Source organism: Vicia villosa, linkage group LG5 (assembly GCF_029867415.1).
Source record: "Vicia villosa cultivar HV-30 ecotype Madison, WI linkage group LG5, Vvil1.0, whole genome shotgun sequence".
NCBI classification, from domain to species: Eukaryota; Viridiplantae; Streptophyta; class Magnoliopsida; order Fabales; family Fabaceae; genus Vicia; species Vicia villosa.
This window is the reverse complement of record NC_081184.1, coordinates 55,272,840-55,292,265: the sequence shown is the minus strand read 5'-3', so window position 1 is coordinate 55,292,265 and position 19,426 is coordinate 55,272,840. Positions and strand designations below refer to the sequence as shown.

Sequence of the window (19,426 nt, the reverse complement as noted above, 5' to 3'; positions counted from 1 at the left end):
AATTAAACGAAATAATTATAATTAGTTATGATTTTGTTTTGAAGAAAAAAATAATTCAAATAACCAGGTTTTATAAAAAAATTACAAAAAAGCCATTTTTTTAGAAAAATTATTTGGGTAATCAGGTTTGGGGGGAACCCTACACATAGGCGCCACCCCCATGGCGCATAGGTTAATTTTTTTTTGTGTGTTTGCGCCACCCCATGTGGCGCCTTAGTGCAACCCAAATTAGGGTCTGATGGTGGTGGTGCCTATGTACATATTTTGTATATAAAAGCCATATGGGGTGACTAGAGCTGTCAAATAAGCCCTATAACTAAAAGCCCTAATTATTTGACCCCATTAAAGCCCTAATATATTGAACCCTCAATTATTAAAATGTATTTTAGGCCCTAAAATTATAGGCCCTTTACATAATATTTTTTTTTGGCCCCATTGAAGGGGCCTCATTTTATTCCCAAAATCCACGAAGCTTCAATTTTCTGAAGCTAGAAGACTCCATTTTTTCCAATTCCAAATTTTAGCATGTATGAATCTGATAATATATTACTAAATGCCTATTAAGAAGAAATGCAGACTATATATATAAAAAAGGATTTTGGTTTATATATATATATATATATATATATATATATATATATATATATATATATATATATATATATATATATATATATATATATATATATATTCTTTAACCAACTGTATGTGTCTCTCCTTTGCTAGTTTTGCTAGTTTTATGACCATATAATATGTGAGCCAATTGATCATGTGTCATCTGTTTTTTCACCATGTCTCAAAGAAAGTGAAATTTTTTAGCGTACCAAACTATCTCTTACGGCGACCAGACGAAACAAAATAAAACGAGACACGAGAAAAACGAAACGAAATACGGCAACGAGATGAAACGAAACTGAATGATGTACCATGTTTTGGTCTTTCAGAATTTAAAAAAAAAAAAAAATAGTTTATGTGATGTGAGGAAGAGCAACTGAGTTTCTGTGATGAAAAAATGGTTTATGTGTTTCAACTGTCATGTGTGTTTGGTTTTTATTTACTGTGTGTTTGATTTTTGAGTTATATATTATAAATGGTTTTTGGAATTGTGTTTTTGTGTTGTGTTACTTGGTCAAAGTATTAAAAAACCATTTATAAATTAATAGTAAACTAGATGTACAAGCATAAAATTTTTGTGTTTAACAATCCTACTTTTTGGTGGAATTGTTATTAATTTAGTAGATATATTTATGGACTATACTGTTCTAGTTGTAAGTGAAGATTATGGCATTTTATCTTTTTAAAAACATGTGTTTATAGGATATTTTCCTGAATTGAGATGCATAATATTTTTGTTTGAGTTTGAAGAAAGAATATAAAGTCCTACTCAAGTGTGTTCATATATACTAACAAGTCACATTTTTTTCATAAAATTTGTTTTTATTTTTAGAATTTTTTAAACCGAATTTTTTAATTTTTTTGAAAAAGTTGTTTTTTTAGTTTTAGAATTTTTTTAACAGAATTTTTTAATTTTTTAAAAAAAAATTTTAAAATTTTTTTTATTTATTTATAATTTTTAACATATTTTTTATTTAAAAGTTATTATTTTTGAATTTTTTTATTATTTTATTTTTTAAATTAATTTTTTTATAATATTTTATTTGGGGCCTAATGACCCTCTTTTAAATTTTGGGGCCTTTTAACTTTGGGCCCTATGTGTTTAAGGGCCTGATATTTTTGTATTTTTTTTAAGCCCCATTATTATGGGGCTGGGGCTCAAATTAATAGGCCCCATAAATTGACACCTCTAGGGGTGACTCCTATGTGATAAGGTATTTTCTATAAATATGCTTCCAATCCCCATCATTTTGCACACCTTTTTTTCTCCGTTTTCTCACATTCCCATCGATTTTTCTCGTCATGGCGAATTTGCCGATTTATAAGAGAGAGATGGTCATGTGTTTTACTCAGTTGTGAAACCTCCGATTAAAATGAAATTTTGAAGCATTCATTCCATGGAACATCTGAAGAGGTCGTTGTTGCGTTGGTTAGACGGGAAGTACGAACCTAGTGAAAGCATCAGACGAATCCAGAGGCAGAGAACGAGGACGTCAATTATCACGGGAAAACCGAACATTGGTGGGTTGAAGTAAAGAACGACGTTGATGTCATAACCATGATGCATGACACAGATGACATCATCTTGATGGTTGTGATATCGTGAAATTATGGTTGTTTTAATGTTGTTAATTTCTGTCAGTGTTTGTTGTTAAGTGTTGTTGTTGTTTATGCTATGTTTGTGTTCTTGTTGTTTAATCTTTGTTTGTGTCTGGTTAGTTGTAACACCAATATGTTTCAGGAATAAAGAAAGTCTAGTTGATTTCATAAAAGACAGTAAAAATACATGACATACAATTATTGGTTGGTGGAGGTTGATCCACGATTAGGACACGTATTTTTATTGTGTCCGACTTGACGACAAATGCTACACTTTCTTACAATTTTTTCACGATCATACATCTCGGTTCTGATAGGCGTGCTGTTGGGTCGACCCTTTTTCTTTCGCCGCATGTTGTCATTATGCCATACTACCCCCCTCGTACGCAAGCCAGTAATCCTCCTTTGCCATCACTGGAAATGCATTGTTGTATACTCCGAGCAAGGTGTCAGTCTTGTAAACGGGAGCTAAGAGTGCTAAGACATCTCGGTGCGCATATGAACATGCTGCGATGACATGGGAGCAAGGCATGCGAAAGGCATGGAACTTTCCGCAGTCGCACCACCCTTCTTCCAGCAGAACCCTGTACTCTTGTTTCGGGAGGCCCTTATTATGGTCAATTGTTTCTTTGAAACTGAAGGTGCGATTGAATCGGTCGAAAGATGTAACATGATGGCTGCTGGCTTTGGCAGATTGTTCTTTCATAAATTTCATGCAACTTTTGCTGAACAGTTGTCCCGATTATGAAACTGCACTCTACCGCTCACCTCTTCTCGCGAAAAGGGAAGCCATCCTAAAGTAGGATGATCTCACCAAGGAAATAATTGGAAGATGTCTGATGCCCTTAAAAACACCGTTCATTAACTCCACAAGATTTGTAGTCATGTGCCCCCATTGTTGGCCGTTGTCGAATGCCCTAGTTCATTTCTCTCTATCTAGACTATCGATCCACCTGCCTGCATGCATATTTGATAGTACGATTTCACGTCGATAATGTTGGAATGTTGGTCGAGTTAATTGATAACACGAAAATGTATCGTATATTTAGCTTAATTTACATGTATTATTGTTTTATTTTATTTCAATTTTATTACTTTATTTTGTATTATGCCGGTATTTCGTATTTGTTTCAGGTATTTATTAAATTAGGGCTCACAAAAGAAATGATCAAATAAAGGAGCCAAAATGAAGAGAAAATTGCTAAAAGGATGCTTGAATTGATGGGGGTGCAAATAAGAAGAAAGAGGCCCACCATCCATGCTGCAAAGCCAAAAGCCCAAGACAAGAGGAGAGCACGTGACGAGTGGCACAAGGAAGGCCATGCCGTCCGTCATGCCCCCCTCCCTGCCGGTCGGCACCACTTTGTTTACTTAGTGTGTGACGTGAGTCACACACTCACGCCCAGGAAGATACGTTCGTCAAAGCCCTGTTTTTTTCTCCACCTATTTCTCCTCCGAAAAGCTTGCTACTAAGACGAAAAGAATCCAAGTCCAAGAATTTGAAGCAGCTCTATAAATACCCAGCAAGACCAATTGAAAGGGTTACGAAGTTGTACCCTAGTGCCGTCATTTTCTTCTCTGCAAATTCCAGTTCAATTCTACTTCTTCCAAACCACTTCCGGCAATAGATTTACACACCAGAAATACTATTGCAATTCAGTTTCTTTTTAAGCTTCAGATTTAGTTTTTTAGTTTTTAGGATTAGATTTAGTTTCAACATTTGTTTCAAGTCCCAGATTCAAGAATTAGTGCTGCAAGATTTCAATTTTCAGCCTGCAATTTAATTCAGGTTTATTTATTAGCATTAATTATTATCTACTGTTCATGTTAATTTATCAAATTATGTCCGAATTAATTTATATCTGTTATGATTCTTCTATCAAAATAATGTCCGGCTAAATATCCATTATCGCTATGTAAAGTCATATAACTGAGGGAATCTAGTGGCGCTATCGACGTAATTTATTAACGAAAATTTATTTATCTGGTTATAATTTCTAATGCTTAATTAAACTGTTTTGTAACGAGAGTTAAAAACGATAGAAGTTAGGATCAATAAAAACGAGAGTTTGAGGTTTTAACTGGACAGTAGGAATTAAGCATTAACCTTAAATACAACGAGAGCGCTTTAAGGTTAATTAGTCTTCATTTGTTTGCAAAAATCATTTTAAACTTTAATTGATACAGCGAGAGCGCTCACTTAGGTTTAATAATGAAATCATAATCAATAAACACGAGAGTGTGAGAGGAAGGTTTTTAAACTAATGATTTCTACATAAAAGTATTTTTAAATTATGATCCGTGTCGATAGCTTACTAGATCCCCGACGTCCGAATATTACATACCGATATAAATTCCCTTTTGATTTAATTTAATTCTATTCATTTATTTCCCCCGTCTGATCTTAATCAATCAAACGATAGCCTTAGATTTACGTAATGACAATTAACTACATTAGGTCGATTCTTAGTCCTTTGGGTTCGATATCTTTTAAAACTACATGATAGACTATGCACTTGCAGTCATAATCACAGACATACCCACTTTGTCACGATCAAGTTTTTGGCGTCGTTGTCGGGGACTAATTTAGTCGATATCGTAATTAACTGTTACGTTGTAGAGACTAAGGCAAATTGAAATTACTCTAATTCCCTTTGTGCATGCCAAGTACTCGATCTCGAAGTGAAGACTTAGTGCTGCCAATTCCCGAACCGGAGCGTTCTATCACTGTATCACGTCGGTTACGACGAACTCGCACTCTTGTTCCTAATCCTACTTCTGAACCAGTTGAAGAATCAACCATGGGAGAACAGCCGCGTCCTCTCAAGTCTTATGCCATTCCTTCGCAAGCTGAACCACACAATAACATTGTTGCTCCTGCTATTGAGGCGAACAATTTCGAGCTAAAGCCATCTTTGTTGTCAGCAGTACAACAAAATGAATTTTCTGGAAATTCGATGGAAGACCCTAATCTTCATCTGTTAGTGTTCTTGCAATACGCAGACACTGTAAAAGCAAATGGTGTCAGTTCGGAAGCTATCTGACTACGCCTTTTTCCTTTTTCACTGAGGGATAGAGCTAGAGCTTGGCTCCAGTCTTTACCCGCAAATTCTGTCACTACTTGGAATGAACATAAGAAAGTCTTCCTGGCACGATATTTTCCACCTAGTAAAACCGCCATGCTAAGAGCCCAGATCAGTGGGTTTAGATAAAAAGACAACGAGTCATTATTCGAAGCATGGGAGAGATACAAGGACATGCTGAGACTCTGTCCACATCACAGATTAGAAGAATGGTTAGTTATCCATACCTTCTACAATGGTCTCCTCTACAACACGAGACTTACAATTGACGCCGCCGCAGGTGGCGCACTGATGGACAAAGAATATGCCGATGCCTACGCACTTATCGAAAGTATGGCTCAAAACCATTATCAACGGGGAAGTGAGAGAGCTCCGTCAGAGAGAACTTCTGGAGAGAAATCTTCAACAAAAGTGGTATGTACGAGATAAGTAGCATCAACCGCGTTAACGCCAAAGTCGATGCCCTAACTCAGAAGATCGAGAACCTGACTGTAGCACCTGTAGCCGCCGTGGCTGCTGTTTTCCCAAATTGCAAAATATGCGGGATGTCTGGACATGCTGCCCCCGAGTGCCATCTTTTGGAAGGAGTTTCCCCCAAACCAATAAACTATGCTCAAGGAAACCCTTACTCAAACACATATAACCCAGGATGGAAAAATCAACCTAACTTCTCGTATAAGAACAATAATGCCTTATATGCGCGTGGCCAAGAACCTAGTATACCTCCTGGATATCAAAAGGCACCCTTCGCTACTCCTAACGTCCCTAGGAAGTCTAACCTAGAATTAATGATGGAAAATTTCATAGCCACTCAAACTCAGACTAATAAAGATTTCCTAAACCAAAACGTACACACTAATGAGCAAATCAAACAGTTAGCGACTAAAGTAGACGCGTTGGCCACTCACAATAAGATGCTTGAAACACAAATCTCTCAAGTGGCACAACAACAAGCACCTATTGCCGCACCTGTCGGGACATTTCCTGAACAGCCACAACTGAATCCGAAAGGACATGCTCATGCTATTATTCTGCGAAGTGGTAGAGAGATGGACGCACCAACTGACCCTAGGCTTAAAAACCCTGCTATGTTCCAAAACGCTAGTAAAACAACTGAGGAGGAAAGTGGACCCAAAGAAAAATCAAGTAACCCAAAAGAGAAAGAGGACACGGAAGGCGAGACGGAGGAAAAAGAAGCGCCATATGTACCTCCACCACCCTATAAACCACCTATCCCGTACACTCAAAGATTCGAAAAATCTAAAAGCATATGGTAGTTTAAGAAATTTGTAGAACTTCTTAAACAATTGAACATTACAATTCCTTTTACAGAAGCTATTACACAAATGCCCTCATATGCTAAATTCCTAAAAGAAATCCTATCGAATAAGAAAAAAATAGAAGACAATGAGACCGTAACACTCACTGCCGAATGCAGTGCGATAATTCAAAATAAAGTGCCACCTAAGCTGAAAGACCCAGGGAGTTTCTCCATACCTTGCAATATAGGAAAATTTGTCATAAACAAAGCTTTGTGCGACTTAGGAGCTAGTATTAGCCTAATGCCTTTGTCCATTTGCGAGAAACTTAACATGGGAGACCTGAGACCAACCAAAATGTCAGTACAACTTGCAGACTGTTCTGTTAAGTATCCTGTAGGTGTTCTTGAAAATGTACCCATCCGCATCGGACAATTCTACATCCCTACGGATTTCATAATTATGGACATAAAGGAAGACGTCAATACCCCTATAATCTTAGGAAGACCATTTCTAGCTACCGCTAGAGCTATTATAGAGGTAAAGAAAGGCAAGTTGACATTCGAAGTAGGTGAGGAGAAGGTCGAATTTATTCTAACACAATTCCTTCAAGCCCCAGCTATAGAAGATACATGCTATCTGGTGGACGTTATTGATGGATGTGTAAGAGAGATAGGATTATCAGAAGAATCTTACTTGAAGTTATAAAGATTCCAATGCCCCTGATTTTCGAAGATGACAATTGGCGTCCGGAATATCGAGACGATAGCTTAATGGAATGCTTAGCTTTAACACCCAACCCTATGCCTTGCCCTAAGAAACCAACCTTGGACCTTAAGCCATTACCGAAGACTCTTAGATATGAATTCCTAGACAATGAGCTCAAAAGACCAGTAATAGTCAACACGGAGTTAGGAGGAACAGAAACTGAAAAACTGTTACAAGTGTTAAGGAAATACCCATATGCGTTAGGATACAACATTGCTGATCTGAAAGGAATAAGTCCCTCCATATGTATGCATTGCATCATGTTGGAAGAAGATTGCAAAACCTCTAGGGAACATCAGAGGAGGATTAACCCTATCCTGAGCACAGTAGTTAAAGATGAAGTCACCAAACTTCTAAATGCAGGAATTATATATCCAATCTCTGATAGTTAGTGGGTAAGTCCGGTCCATTGCGTACCAAAGAAAGGAGGCATAAAAATTACCGTAAATAATTTAGGAGACTCTATCGCTGAAAGAGTGGTGACTGGTGCGAGGATGTGTATTGACTATCGTAAACTGAATAAAGCCACAAGGAAATACCATTTCCCTCTTCCCTTTATTGACCAAATGCTCGAACGCTTAGCAAAACACTTTTATTAATGCTACCTGGATGGTTACTCAGGATTCTTTCAAATCCCAATTCACCCTGATGACCAAGAGAAAACAACCTTCACGTGCCCTTATGGAACATTCGCTTATAGGCGAATGCCTTTTGGATTATGTAACTCCCCAGCAACATTTCAAAGATGCATGATGTCAATTTTCGTTGACTACATAGACAACATCATGGAAGTCTTTATGGACGACTTCTCTGTATGTGGGGAGGATTTCGAAGGATGTCTTTCAAATTTAGAAAAAGTATTGGACAGATGTGTACAAGTTAACCTCGTCCTAAACTGGGAGAAGTGTCACTTGGACATGTCGTCTCCGAAAGAGGGATTGAAGTCGATAAAGCAAAGATCGAAGTAATAGAGAACCTCCAACCCCCCAAAACAGTTAGAGAAATACGGAGCTTCTTAGGACACGCAGGTTTCTACAGAAGATTTATAAAGGACTTTTCTAAGATCTCTAAACCTCTGACAAACCTCTTAATGAAAGACGTCGAGTTTAATTTCAATAATGAATGTTTAGAAGCCTTTGAAGTACTAAAGACAACCCTCATATTTGCACCTATAATGCAACCACCCGACTGGAATTTCCCATTTGAAATTATGTGCGATGCAAGTGACTATGCCGTAGGAGCAGTGTTAGGCCAAAGGAAAAATAAGAAACTCCACGCAATATACTACGTAAGTAGGACCCTAGACCCTGCGCAAATGAATTACGCCACAACCGAAAAGGAACTCTCGGCCGTGGTCTTCGCGTTAGATAAGTTTCGTTCCTATCTGATAGGAGCAAAGATAATAGTTTACACCGACCACACAGCCATTAGGTATCTACTAGCTAAATAAGATGGAAAACCGAGACTATTAAGGTGGATCCTACTGTTACAAGAATTTGATTTGGAAATCAAAGATAAAAAGGGAGCCAAAAACGTAGTAGCTGACCATTTATCTAGGATTGAAGGTATTAAACCTGAAGAAACACCAATCAACGATGATTTCCCTTATGAACGCTTAATAGCACAATTAGAATCCAAAAGAGACACATTGGAACAACCTAAAGCGCAAATCGAAGCCGTTAAGATGCTAAGCACCGGAACCACACTGCCATGGTATTCTGATTTTGTCAATTACTTAGCGGCGAGAGTGCTTCTGCCTGACATGACTTATCAACAAAAGAAGAAGTTCTCCCATGATCTTAAACAATATTATTGGGATGAACCTTTGCTGTTTAAGAGAGGCGCCGATGGGATATTTCGCCGATGTGTTCCGGAAGAAGAAATAGAGAGTATAATACATCATTGCCATGATACCCCCTATGGTGGGCATGCAAGCACATCAAATATGTGCGCAAAGATTTTACAAGCCGGTCTCTTTTGGCCCAACCTGTAGAAGGATGTCCACATCGCTGTTTAAAATTGCGACCGCTGTCAACGCACTGGAAATATATCTAGGCGAGATGAGATGCCTCAAAAGGGAATTTTAGAAGTAGAAATATTTGATGTGTGGGGAATCGATTTTATGGGACCCTTCCCACCTTCTTTTGGAAACAACTACATACTTGTCGCAGTCGATTACGTGTCTAAATGGATAGAAGCTGTAGCCTCACCAACAAACGATGCACAAGTAGTAATTAAGTTGTTCAAGAATATAATTTTCCCGAGATTTAGTGTACCAAGATTAATTATTAGCGATGGAGGATCCCACTTCATATCCATAATTTTCGAAAAACTCTTAGTAAAATATAGAGTCGACACCGTGTAGCAACACCTTACCACCCACAAACGAGTGGACAAGTTGAAGTCTCGAATAGACAAATTAAGCAGATACTTGAAAGGACTGTTGCCACATCTAGGAAAGATTGGTCAACTAAGTTACACGAAGCATTGTGGGCATATAGAACCGCCTATAAGACACCTATAGGAACCACGCCTTTCAAATTAGTGTACGGTAAATCTTGTCATTTACCGGTAGAACTAGAGCATAAAGCCTACTGGGCCATAAAAACCTTAAACTTAAGCTACACTGCCGCAGGCAAAAGGAGTCTATTAGATATTAACGAGTTGGAAGAAATTAGATTAGATGCCTACGAGAATGCTAGGATTTATAAAGAAAGAACAAAGAAGTGGCACGATAAGCGCATCTCTAGGAAGGAATTTAATGAAGGATATGTGGTGCTATTGTTCAATTCTCGACTTAAGCTTTTTCCAGGAAAACTTCGTTAAAGATGGTCTGGTCCATTCGAAGTTACCAAAGTATTTTCGAGTGGCGCTGTCGAAATTAAAGGAAAATCAAGCAATAGCTTCATTGTAAACGGGCAAAGATTAAAACATTACCACATTGTTGAAAACAAAGACTACACTGATAGTATTAAGCTCGTAGAGTTAATCGTCGAGTCGAAGAACTAACCGTCGATTCGTCGAGCTTGCAACGTTAAACAAAGCGCTTTCGTGGGAGACAACCCACCTTTTAACTTTAACTTTCTTTTAAGAATTACTTTATTTTTAATGTTTTATTAAAAATATTTTCTTTTCTTTCTACATTTTATTTTTCAAAATACTAACTCCATTTGTTTTAAATGATACTAACTTAAAGTTCATTCTAATTTTAAAAACTTCCAAGGTACTAACCTCTCTTCTGACTTTAGAGATGGACTTTACTGATGATATGGTAGTTGCTTTTGGTAGTGAGGATCAGGAGAGACGCTATGAGATTCTGGCACAGCGTGAGATGGGTCTCACCGCTTTTTCGCATGATGCGACTCTGACCGTTTTAGGTATCCGGAAAAGTGTGCACTTTATGCTTCATTAGATTGGATGGGAGGATATCCTTACCACCCGTACACCCACTTTCCGCAACCTGAGTTTAGAGTTTCTGAGTTCCCTCCGATATGAGCCTAGACTTGGATTAGGATTCAACAGAGGAAGAGTTTCATTCAGGTTGTTTAGATTCACCTACCGTTTCACCACCCGTCAGCTGGCCGAGTTACTAAGATTTCCTAAAAGCATGGATGCTTTAATGGAAGTTGATGATGAGTACTTCCCTGATAACATAATTGACTACTTTTGGAGTACCATATCTGGTAGAAATCAGAATGATCTACGACTCTCTTCGGAAATCCACAATCCCGCCATTAGGTATTTCCACATGATACTAGCTTTTACACTTCTTGGAAAACCTTTATGTGATACCTCGGTGACTAAGGATGAGCTGTGCATTATGATGTGTGTTTTCCAATCCAGACCAGTTGTAGGAGTATCATTTATGCTTTCGAGGATGGCCGTTCTAGCCCAAGACACCATTGGTCCTATCCTTGTAGGTGGTCTTGTCACAAAGATCGCCCGTGCCCTGTCCTTAAGAGCATTGCTTGCTAGATTGATTCCTTATGGAGGATTCAAATCCACGGACATCGAGTTTTGCTTCAACAAGAGCCGGATTAGTAATTATGATTCTCCACCTTATCAGCTTTTAGTGAACTATGAGCCCGTTCATCACTTTGTCTTACCTTGCATTAGGTTCACAAGTGTTCACAAGAAAGAAAACTGACTATATGACTTGGAAGGACAAGGTGAAAATGATCTCGAGGAGGAAGAAAGTGATCCAATGACACCAACTGGCTACCATGACATTGATGCTACCCCTGATGAGGATGTGCCTATGGTTGACCATACTGCTGCTATTGAGACCCTTCAGAACGATGTTGCTGTACTTCGTACCGACTTAGGGAGACTCCGAGGAGATTTCCACGAATTTATGGATTTGGTCACGGAAAATCTTGACGGTTTATATCAACATTTTCAGTCCTTCCCTGCTCCGAAAAGTGGCTAATTGAAGACCTCTAGGTTAGATTTCTAACTCTTACATTTTTATAATGAGGACATCATCTAGTTTAAGTGTAGGGGAAGGAAATACTTAGTTAGGATTTACCGCTTTAGTAGTTTTAATTTTCAGTTTTTTCAATATCAGTATTTTAATTAGTTAGTATTTCTATTTTCAAATAAAATTTTAATTCCAAGTTTTTGATTTTAATGAAATTCAGCAGTTTTCTTTATTCTGGTTTTTATTTTTCTCTGCTTTATTTCATCTGCTAAATCCCTATTGTGTGTGTGTGCATTAAAATATTTGCTGCTATCTGCTATAGTTTAAAAATAAATATTGCTGCACTGCTATATCTGTTGAACACAAGACAATTTTAGTCTGCTACCTATAATCTACTATGCTACTGTTATAAAAATTATACTGGTATATGCTATTTATTTATTTTGGGTACTGAGAATTATATACACACCCCATTATATACTTTGAATACCAGTCAAAGTTATTTATGAAATTTAAATGATGGTCCAATAGCATGGCATGCCGCTTGGTCAAAGAATCTCTGCACACGTTGAACACACGCTGCAACATACAAAGTTGTCTCACACATGCATGTACATGCATGTGCTGCCGTCCGTCACAAGGGACCCTACACCGACCATCCCATTCACCAAATCTTTAACCTCTAGCTTTAAAGTAGCTTCGAGTAGTTTATTCAACAATCGAAACTGTCTTAAACACAAACTACGTAGAGAGCCGATGAATATAAGTGAATGATCCGGAAAATTTTTCAGTAAAGAATTGAAAGATTGCACCGACTAAGCTAGGTGACTCTCACCCGGTCATTTAACCCAAAGGATGTGTATCTCGCTGTCATACCTCAAAATTTTCCCATCCCATTTCACCTTTCGAAACTCATACCAAGGTTCAAGACTCAGGGATATACTCTCCTAAACAATGACCTCCTAAACTAGGGTTTTGATTTCTCCGAAGAGAATTAATAAATCAAGGTCCCCAATGGATTTCATATGGTTCATGATGTTTCAAATTACCTTTATGACAAAATTCAGGCTTCAATTCCCAGGATTGCTCAGTCAATTGCTCAAAAAGTCAACAGTCGACCATTTTGACCTAAAAGTCAACATTCATTGATTTTTTGTCAACATCCTTATTTTGAATTATCATTCATCAATTGATCATGATTCATCAAGGAAATTTCAGAAATCAACAAAACCTAAAGTTTCTAAATTAGGGTTTTTTTGACCTAAAGTCAACTGAACTTTGACCAGCCATAAATTTCACATGGAACATCAGAAATTTTCCTTCCAAAGCTCAATTTGAAGGAAATTGAATTCTATACAACTTTTTCTCTCACATGCCAAGTCTAAAAATGCTTCATTTGAGAGATATGGATCAAAAGATTATAGGTCCTTTTTGAAAGTCAACCAAAAGCAGTTTTTTGTCAAAGCCCGTATCATTAAGATAAAATCCCCAAATGGAAAAAAGCTTCTAAATTGACTTGTAGAGGACATCTTGAGGTTTCCAAAAAGTCCTAGAACTCCTCCATATCTTAAACATTGTGGGAGATATGCCTTGTCAAAGTTGGACCATTTTAAAGGAAAAAATGTGAAATAAAAGGCTCCAAAGTGATTTTTTTTGCAAAGAGACCCAATCTTTTTTGACCCAATCTTCATCCTCAAGTTACCCAAGACTCCAAATTCAATTGCCACAAATTTATTTGATTCATTATGGATTTTTATTCATTTAAAAAGTGATTAAATTCAAATAAACCAAAGGAAAATCAAAGATTTAATTTGGCTCATAATTCTAATCAAATCCAATCAACATTAATTCCAAAAATCAATCAAATTTCGTGCACCAGTTCATTGGAAGAAGATTGGATCAAATTGGCCAAAATTGGAAGTTTTTAAAACCATATTTCCAATCAAATTTCTTCATTGGAAAATCAAAGATTTAGCAAGATTCAGGTCCAAATTTTTACCCTAATTCCATCTCCTATAAGTACATAACTTGAACAGATCACTAGGGTACGAAAATCGGCGTCCAAGAACCACCTTCAAGCTCAAAGTTTCAAGAAAAAAATCAAGATCAGTTTTAGAATTAGAGGGGGTTTCAAGGAGATTTAAGCATCTCAATACATTCCTTGGTATTCACTGAAGCTAGTTGGACCATCGCACGGCCTCAGCACCCCCAAAAACATCTCCTATCAGTCACAGTATGTCACTAGTTTTTTTGAATTCGATTACATCAATATGCGCATCCTTTGTAAAATTTGAATGCATATTCCTGATCATGTTGTTGTGTGGATGAATTCTGGAGATTTAATTGTATTTCCATGCACGTTTGCCGTAGTTTACCATTTTAGGGTTCGAGCTTTTTGAATTAGGGTTCATCGATTTAGGTGAAATTAGGTTTCGAGACAGGTACCATTGGTTTCGTATGGCCAAAACGATTGGAATTGTGGTCTTGTTATTCATTTTTCATGCACGTACGAAGGCGTGGTAATTGGCAGGTGTAAAAGGTAAGGTTTTTACAGCTTGTATGCGAAAAGTGCTGTAAAATACAAGTTGCAGGTTTTGAAGTGGAGAAGACGACTAGGTGGCGCGATCTGATTGGCTTATTCAAACAAAGAAGCGCGCGCTTCTCTTGTTAGTGGCCAGACGAATCACGTGCGTGACAGTCCACGTGAATATAATGCAACCTCACTTCTCCTCCATCTGATTGCTGTCTCTCTTCATCCAACGCCCCTGAAGACGCACGTGCATCATAGACCTCCAGGGACCTGCCACACCTGATCCGAAGCTAAGTTTTTTTCAATTTTTTTATTACATGAATACCTTTTATTTATTTTCTTTTTTTCTTCTTTTATTATAATTTCTTCTTTTTTGTTTTTACTTATTTTAAAAAATTAGTTTTTATATAATAATTTTATAATTATTTATTTTTTATCGAAAACTCGACTTTTCATAATTCTATCAATAATTGTTTTTTTAAGTATTAAAATTTAGATTTCCACATATACTTTTAATCAATTAAATAATTAGGATTTAATCCAATAATTATTTAATTGTTATATTTAATCGAACTTTCGATTTTCTCAACCTTTAATGGTTATTTAAAAATATTAAATTAGTCACTTTTCATATTTTATTTAAACCAATTGTTTTAGCCCTGATTTATCCTGATAAATTAGGGTTGTCGATCTTTAAATGCACTAACTTTTCTCTTTTTTTTCCAGGGTTGATCAAGGATTCGATGAAGGCTCGAGACGTTTGAATTAATCATTTTGCCTCTTATTTTTCTTGCCTTTATTTTTCTGCCTTTATTTCCCCTTGCCCACAGGTGTTTATTGTAATAGCGTAGGACTTTTAAATTCTGCCTTTAATTTCTGTATTTTTTAAACTGCGTGGTTAGTAATCTTAGGGAGTGCAAACCTTGAATTAATCTAGAATAATTAATTACAAGATAAAATAACTAAATTTAACCACGTGATTGCGCCACACACACACCTTTAGGGTAACCTCTCTTGTTGCCTGTTGCCTTATTATTTGTTGCCTTGTTGCCTTATTATTTGTTGCCTTTAAAATAGTCAAGTCCCTCGATTCTGAGGATACCTAAAGCAAATGTTGCCCTCAGTTCATTCATCATCAATTTTGTTCCTCGAGGTTGCTTTATAAAAGATGATTGTCCCCATTGCTAAGGTATCCTCGCCTGTTGCCTAAAAGATTAAATGACTATTATATCCTTCCCTTAGACTACCTTCCCTCTTTATAGCACGGACAATCTTGTGGCGAACGATAATTTCGACGACCCTTTTTAAATCCAATGAAAGGACTACCTGCCCTCTTATGGTATGGATAACCTTTTCCCCATTAAAGTCTTAAAGAACAGAAACTTTTAACTTAAGGGTAATTGCTTTTAATTGCTTTCTCTGGTTTAAATTCAAAATTTCTTTTACACTATCTTTTCAAAAAAACCTTCAAAAGGCTACGCTTATTTTACAAGCTAAAGTCCTTAACAAAAGTTTTATTATTCACACACGACACTTTTCAAACATTTCAAACAAACAAAGTGAGCTAAGCAATTAAGAGCCCATGGATAACCATGGATACAAAGGGTGCTTACACCTTCCCTTTGTATAACCTACCCCCCAAACTCAAAGTCTTTTAAAAAGGTTTTTTCTGTTCTTTTATCCTTTTTATAAATTGGATAAAATAAAAGTCGGTGGCGACTCTTGCTATCCGCAACATTTTCTAAAAGTCAGTTCTCCCACCGTATTACTTAACTGACGACTCTGCAAGGGATGCTTTCGAATAAAAGAGGGGTTACCTTAAAGTTTAGGATTCACTTAAATGTTTTCACTTGTTTGATTTGTTTGCTTTATCTTTAAAGGCTGTTTTGGGTATTCTGTTTTGTGAAAGATCCTACACCCGGATCTAGTTTACCTTAGGTATGTGGCAAGAGACCAAGGAGACTGTACGACATGTATGGTTATGGTTGATCTGGTGGCCAGCGTTAGTGCGACGCTTTGGTTTGTCCTGATGGCCCTTGAATATGATCGAGGATACGTTTGGCTACGACATGGTGTCATTAAGCACTAATTTCCCTTAGAACCTTAGTTGAACTTGACTTTGGCTTATAGGAAGTAGCGAGATAGCTGGCTTTGGATTCCTGACTGAAGCCGGTTGATACTCGATGCTACACTTATTGAGATTGGACTCTAGGGATGTTTTTGGCTGGCCGATCGAGTGTCATGTTGAGATAATGCCCGCGAGAAATATCAGGGATATGAGCACCATAGAACCCGGTTACTCTTTTAGGACAGGTTGAACCAACTAAACTCAAGAAAGGAGGGTATGCACCTATGGACTTCATGCAAGCCCTTAAACCTAAGGACTTTGTGTGACTTATTTGTGTTTGTTATCTACTTGACATCATAACATCATAACATCATGACATCATGGCATATCATCTCCACTAACGATTTCAAGGACCAAGAAATTTATCTTTGTTCTGTTTTGTAGGACACGGATTTCGCTACTAGGGATTACATATGACTCAACTTCATGGGGATACCTTCTGAGCTTAAGGAGCTGGTTTCAAAGGTTCCTGGAGATTCTCAATTTGCCGACAGACATGGTTTTCTACTCCGACTGGTCACCTCTAAATTTGAAGAAGATATGATGAGAGTCCTATGCCAGTTCTTTGATCCTGAACATCATTGCTTCACATTCCCGGATTACCAATTGGTACCTACCATGGAGAAGTTCTTGGATTTACTTGGTATACCTGTAACTCGGTAGGAGAAATGACTATAATATTTTGTCCAATTTCAGGAAAGGTAAAAAGAACAGAAAAAGACCTTTTTTAGAAAAAAGGGCTCGGGGGGTAAGTTATGAAAAACGAAGGTGTAAGCACCCTTTTCATCCACAGTTCTCTGTGGGCTCTTAGGTTGCTTAGCTCATGTTTGTTTATTGTTTGTTTGGAAAAGGGATTTTTGAAGAGAAAAGGATTTTAGTTTAAAAGCGTAGCCTTTGTGTAATACGGTGGGAGACTGACTTTTAGAAAATGTTGCGGATAGCCATAGTCGCCACCGACTTTTATTTTATCCAATATATAGAAAGCCTAAAAGAACAGAAAAAAACCTTTTTGAAAGAGATTGAATTCGGGGGGTAAGTTATACAAAGGGAAGGAGTAAGCACCCTTTGTATCCATGGGCTCTTAATTGCTTAGCTTACTTTTATTTCCAAAATGTTTGAAGCGTAGTGTGTGAATAGAAAAAAGAATTTGAATAAGAACTTTAGCTTGTAAATAAGCGAAGTCTTTTTGAATTTGATTTTGAAAAGAAGTGGGAAAATATTTTGATTTGAATTTGAATTTGAAAAAGAGCAAGCAATTAAAAATCAATTACCCTTAAGTTATAAAAATCGTTCTTTAAGCTTTTCAGGGCTATCCATACCATAGGAGGGTAGGAAGTCCTTTCATTGGAAGTAAAGGGTCATCGAGGTTATCGTTCTCCATAAGACTGGCCCTGTCATAAAGAGGGCAGGTAGTCTAAGGGAAGGATGTAATAGTCATTAAACTTTTTAGGCATCATGCGAGGATACCTTAGCAATGGGACAAATCATCATTTATCGAGGCAATATCGAGGGACAAAATTTATGATGAATGAACTGAGGGCAACATTTGCTTTAGGCATCCTCGGAATCGAGGGACTTGACTATTTATAGGCAACAATAATAAGGCAACAAGGCAACAAATAACGCAACAGGAAACAAGAGGGTTTACCCAAAAGTGTGTGTGTGGCACAATCAGGTGGTTCAATTCAGATATTTTATCTTATAAGGTTTAGTGATTCTAAGTTCAATTCAAAGCTTGCACTACCTAAGATTACTAACCACGCAGTTTAAAAACGCAGAAATTAAAGGCAAAAATTAAAAATTCCTACGCTATGACAATAAACACCTGTGAGCAGCAGAAAATAAAAGGCAGAGAATAAATCCTAATTAAGCTATTACATCCTATGAACAGTTACATAATATGGCAAAAACATGCGAGGCAACCAAAAGAAATAATTAAGTAAATAATATTGTTGGCAGAACATCACAGCAATAAAATAAAGACGAGATTATAAATAATAGGGTAAAAAATATAATAACAATAAAAATAAATAAAAGGCAAATAATAGGCTAAAAATAATAAAGACAAATAAAATCTCAGGTTAAAAGGAAATGCAAACCCCAAACCTTAACACTAAACCCCTAAGGTTTATTTAAGAAAACTTGTTGTGACCTAAATAAGGTTTTGAACATAGTGCATTAATGGACAAGGTCTACCTCTTAGGGTTTGTGAACATAAGGTTAAAGACCCCAAAATTATTAATAAACTTAAAATTAGATTAATTAACCTAAGCCTAATTGATTTAATTATCCTAAGTTAATTAACCTAAAACTAAACTAATTAACCTAAATTATTATCAATCTAAATTAATTAAAAAAAATTAAAACTAAATAATTTTAAAAGAAGAAAAGAAAGTAAATTTAGTTTTTTTATTTAAAAAAGGGTTTATTAAAAGGAAAAGGAAATAAGTGATAATAATAAAAAAACAATTAAAAACCTGGCTCTGATTCAGTGTGGGATGCAGTTGAGTGTTCACCGTGGGTCTGCGTCCTTGAGGCCTTAGATCTTGGCGCATCGGAGATCCTAAGGTGGAGGTTTGAGGACGCGCCATGAGCGTGAGGAGGTCAGGTGTACAGGATCTGTTGAAAGAAAAACCTGAAAAATATTATACATGGGTGGGGATCGACCCCAGGTTTCCTTGGTTACCAATAAACTCTATCTGCCATGTGTGCTGAAGTTGTTAGCTGTTAAAGGATTGATTAACAATATAAATATAAAAACAATTAGTAAATCGAATTTTTGAAAGGAAACGTCAGCACGTGGGTCCCTGGTATTTATGCGTGACTAATCAGCATGAGAGAGAAAGTCTGCAAGCTTTGACCAGCCACCCATAGTTGTACGCGTGTTCCCAGACGGTCCAGGAGGGTGTCCATCGTCTTCTTCAAATGGCCAGATAATTTGCTACGAAATTTTTTCTTTCTTTGCTATGATTTTGCTGCAAACTATTTGTAGCAATTGCTGTAAATATGAACCTCCACAATAAT

General features: G+C 36.9%; 2 protein-coding genes and 1 non-coding gene across 3 annotated transcripts; 2 read left to right on the top strand and 1 right to left on the bottom strand.

Annotated features, from left to right (window-relative positions):
- Positions 1-5,393: 5,393 nt before the first annotated feature.
- On the bottom strand, positions 5,394-5,500 carry LOC131608410 (small nucleolar RNA R71). Its single transcript, XR_009285672.1, has one exon. It is a non-coding gene; the product is annotated as a small nucleolar RNA R71 (small nucleolar RNA).
- Positions 5,501-6,643: 1,143 nt separating this feature from the next.
- LOC131604688 (uncharacterized) lies at positions 6,644-7,264 on the top strand. The gene has a single exon (XM_058877114.1). The coding sequence runs from the start codon at positions 6,644-6,646 to the stop codon at positions 7,262-7,264; it is 621 nt and encodes a 206-aa protein (XP_058733097.1).
- A 1,150-nt stretch (positions 7,265-8,414) lies between these two features.
- LOC131604687 (uncharacterized) lies at positions 8,415-10,150 on the top strand. The gene is made up of 4 exons (XM_058877113.1): positions 8,415-8,755; positions 8,798-9,271; positions 9,380-9,554; positions 9,674-10,150. Exons 1-4 carry the CDS (start codon positions 8,415-8,417, stop codon positions 10,148-10,150), a joined length of 1,467 nt encoding a protein of 488 aa, XP_058733096.1.
- The last annotated feature ends 9,276 nt before the right edge of the window (positions 10,151-19,426 follow it).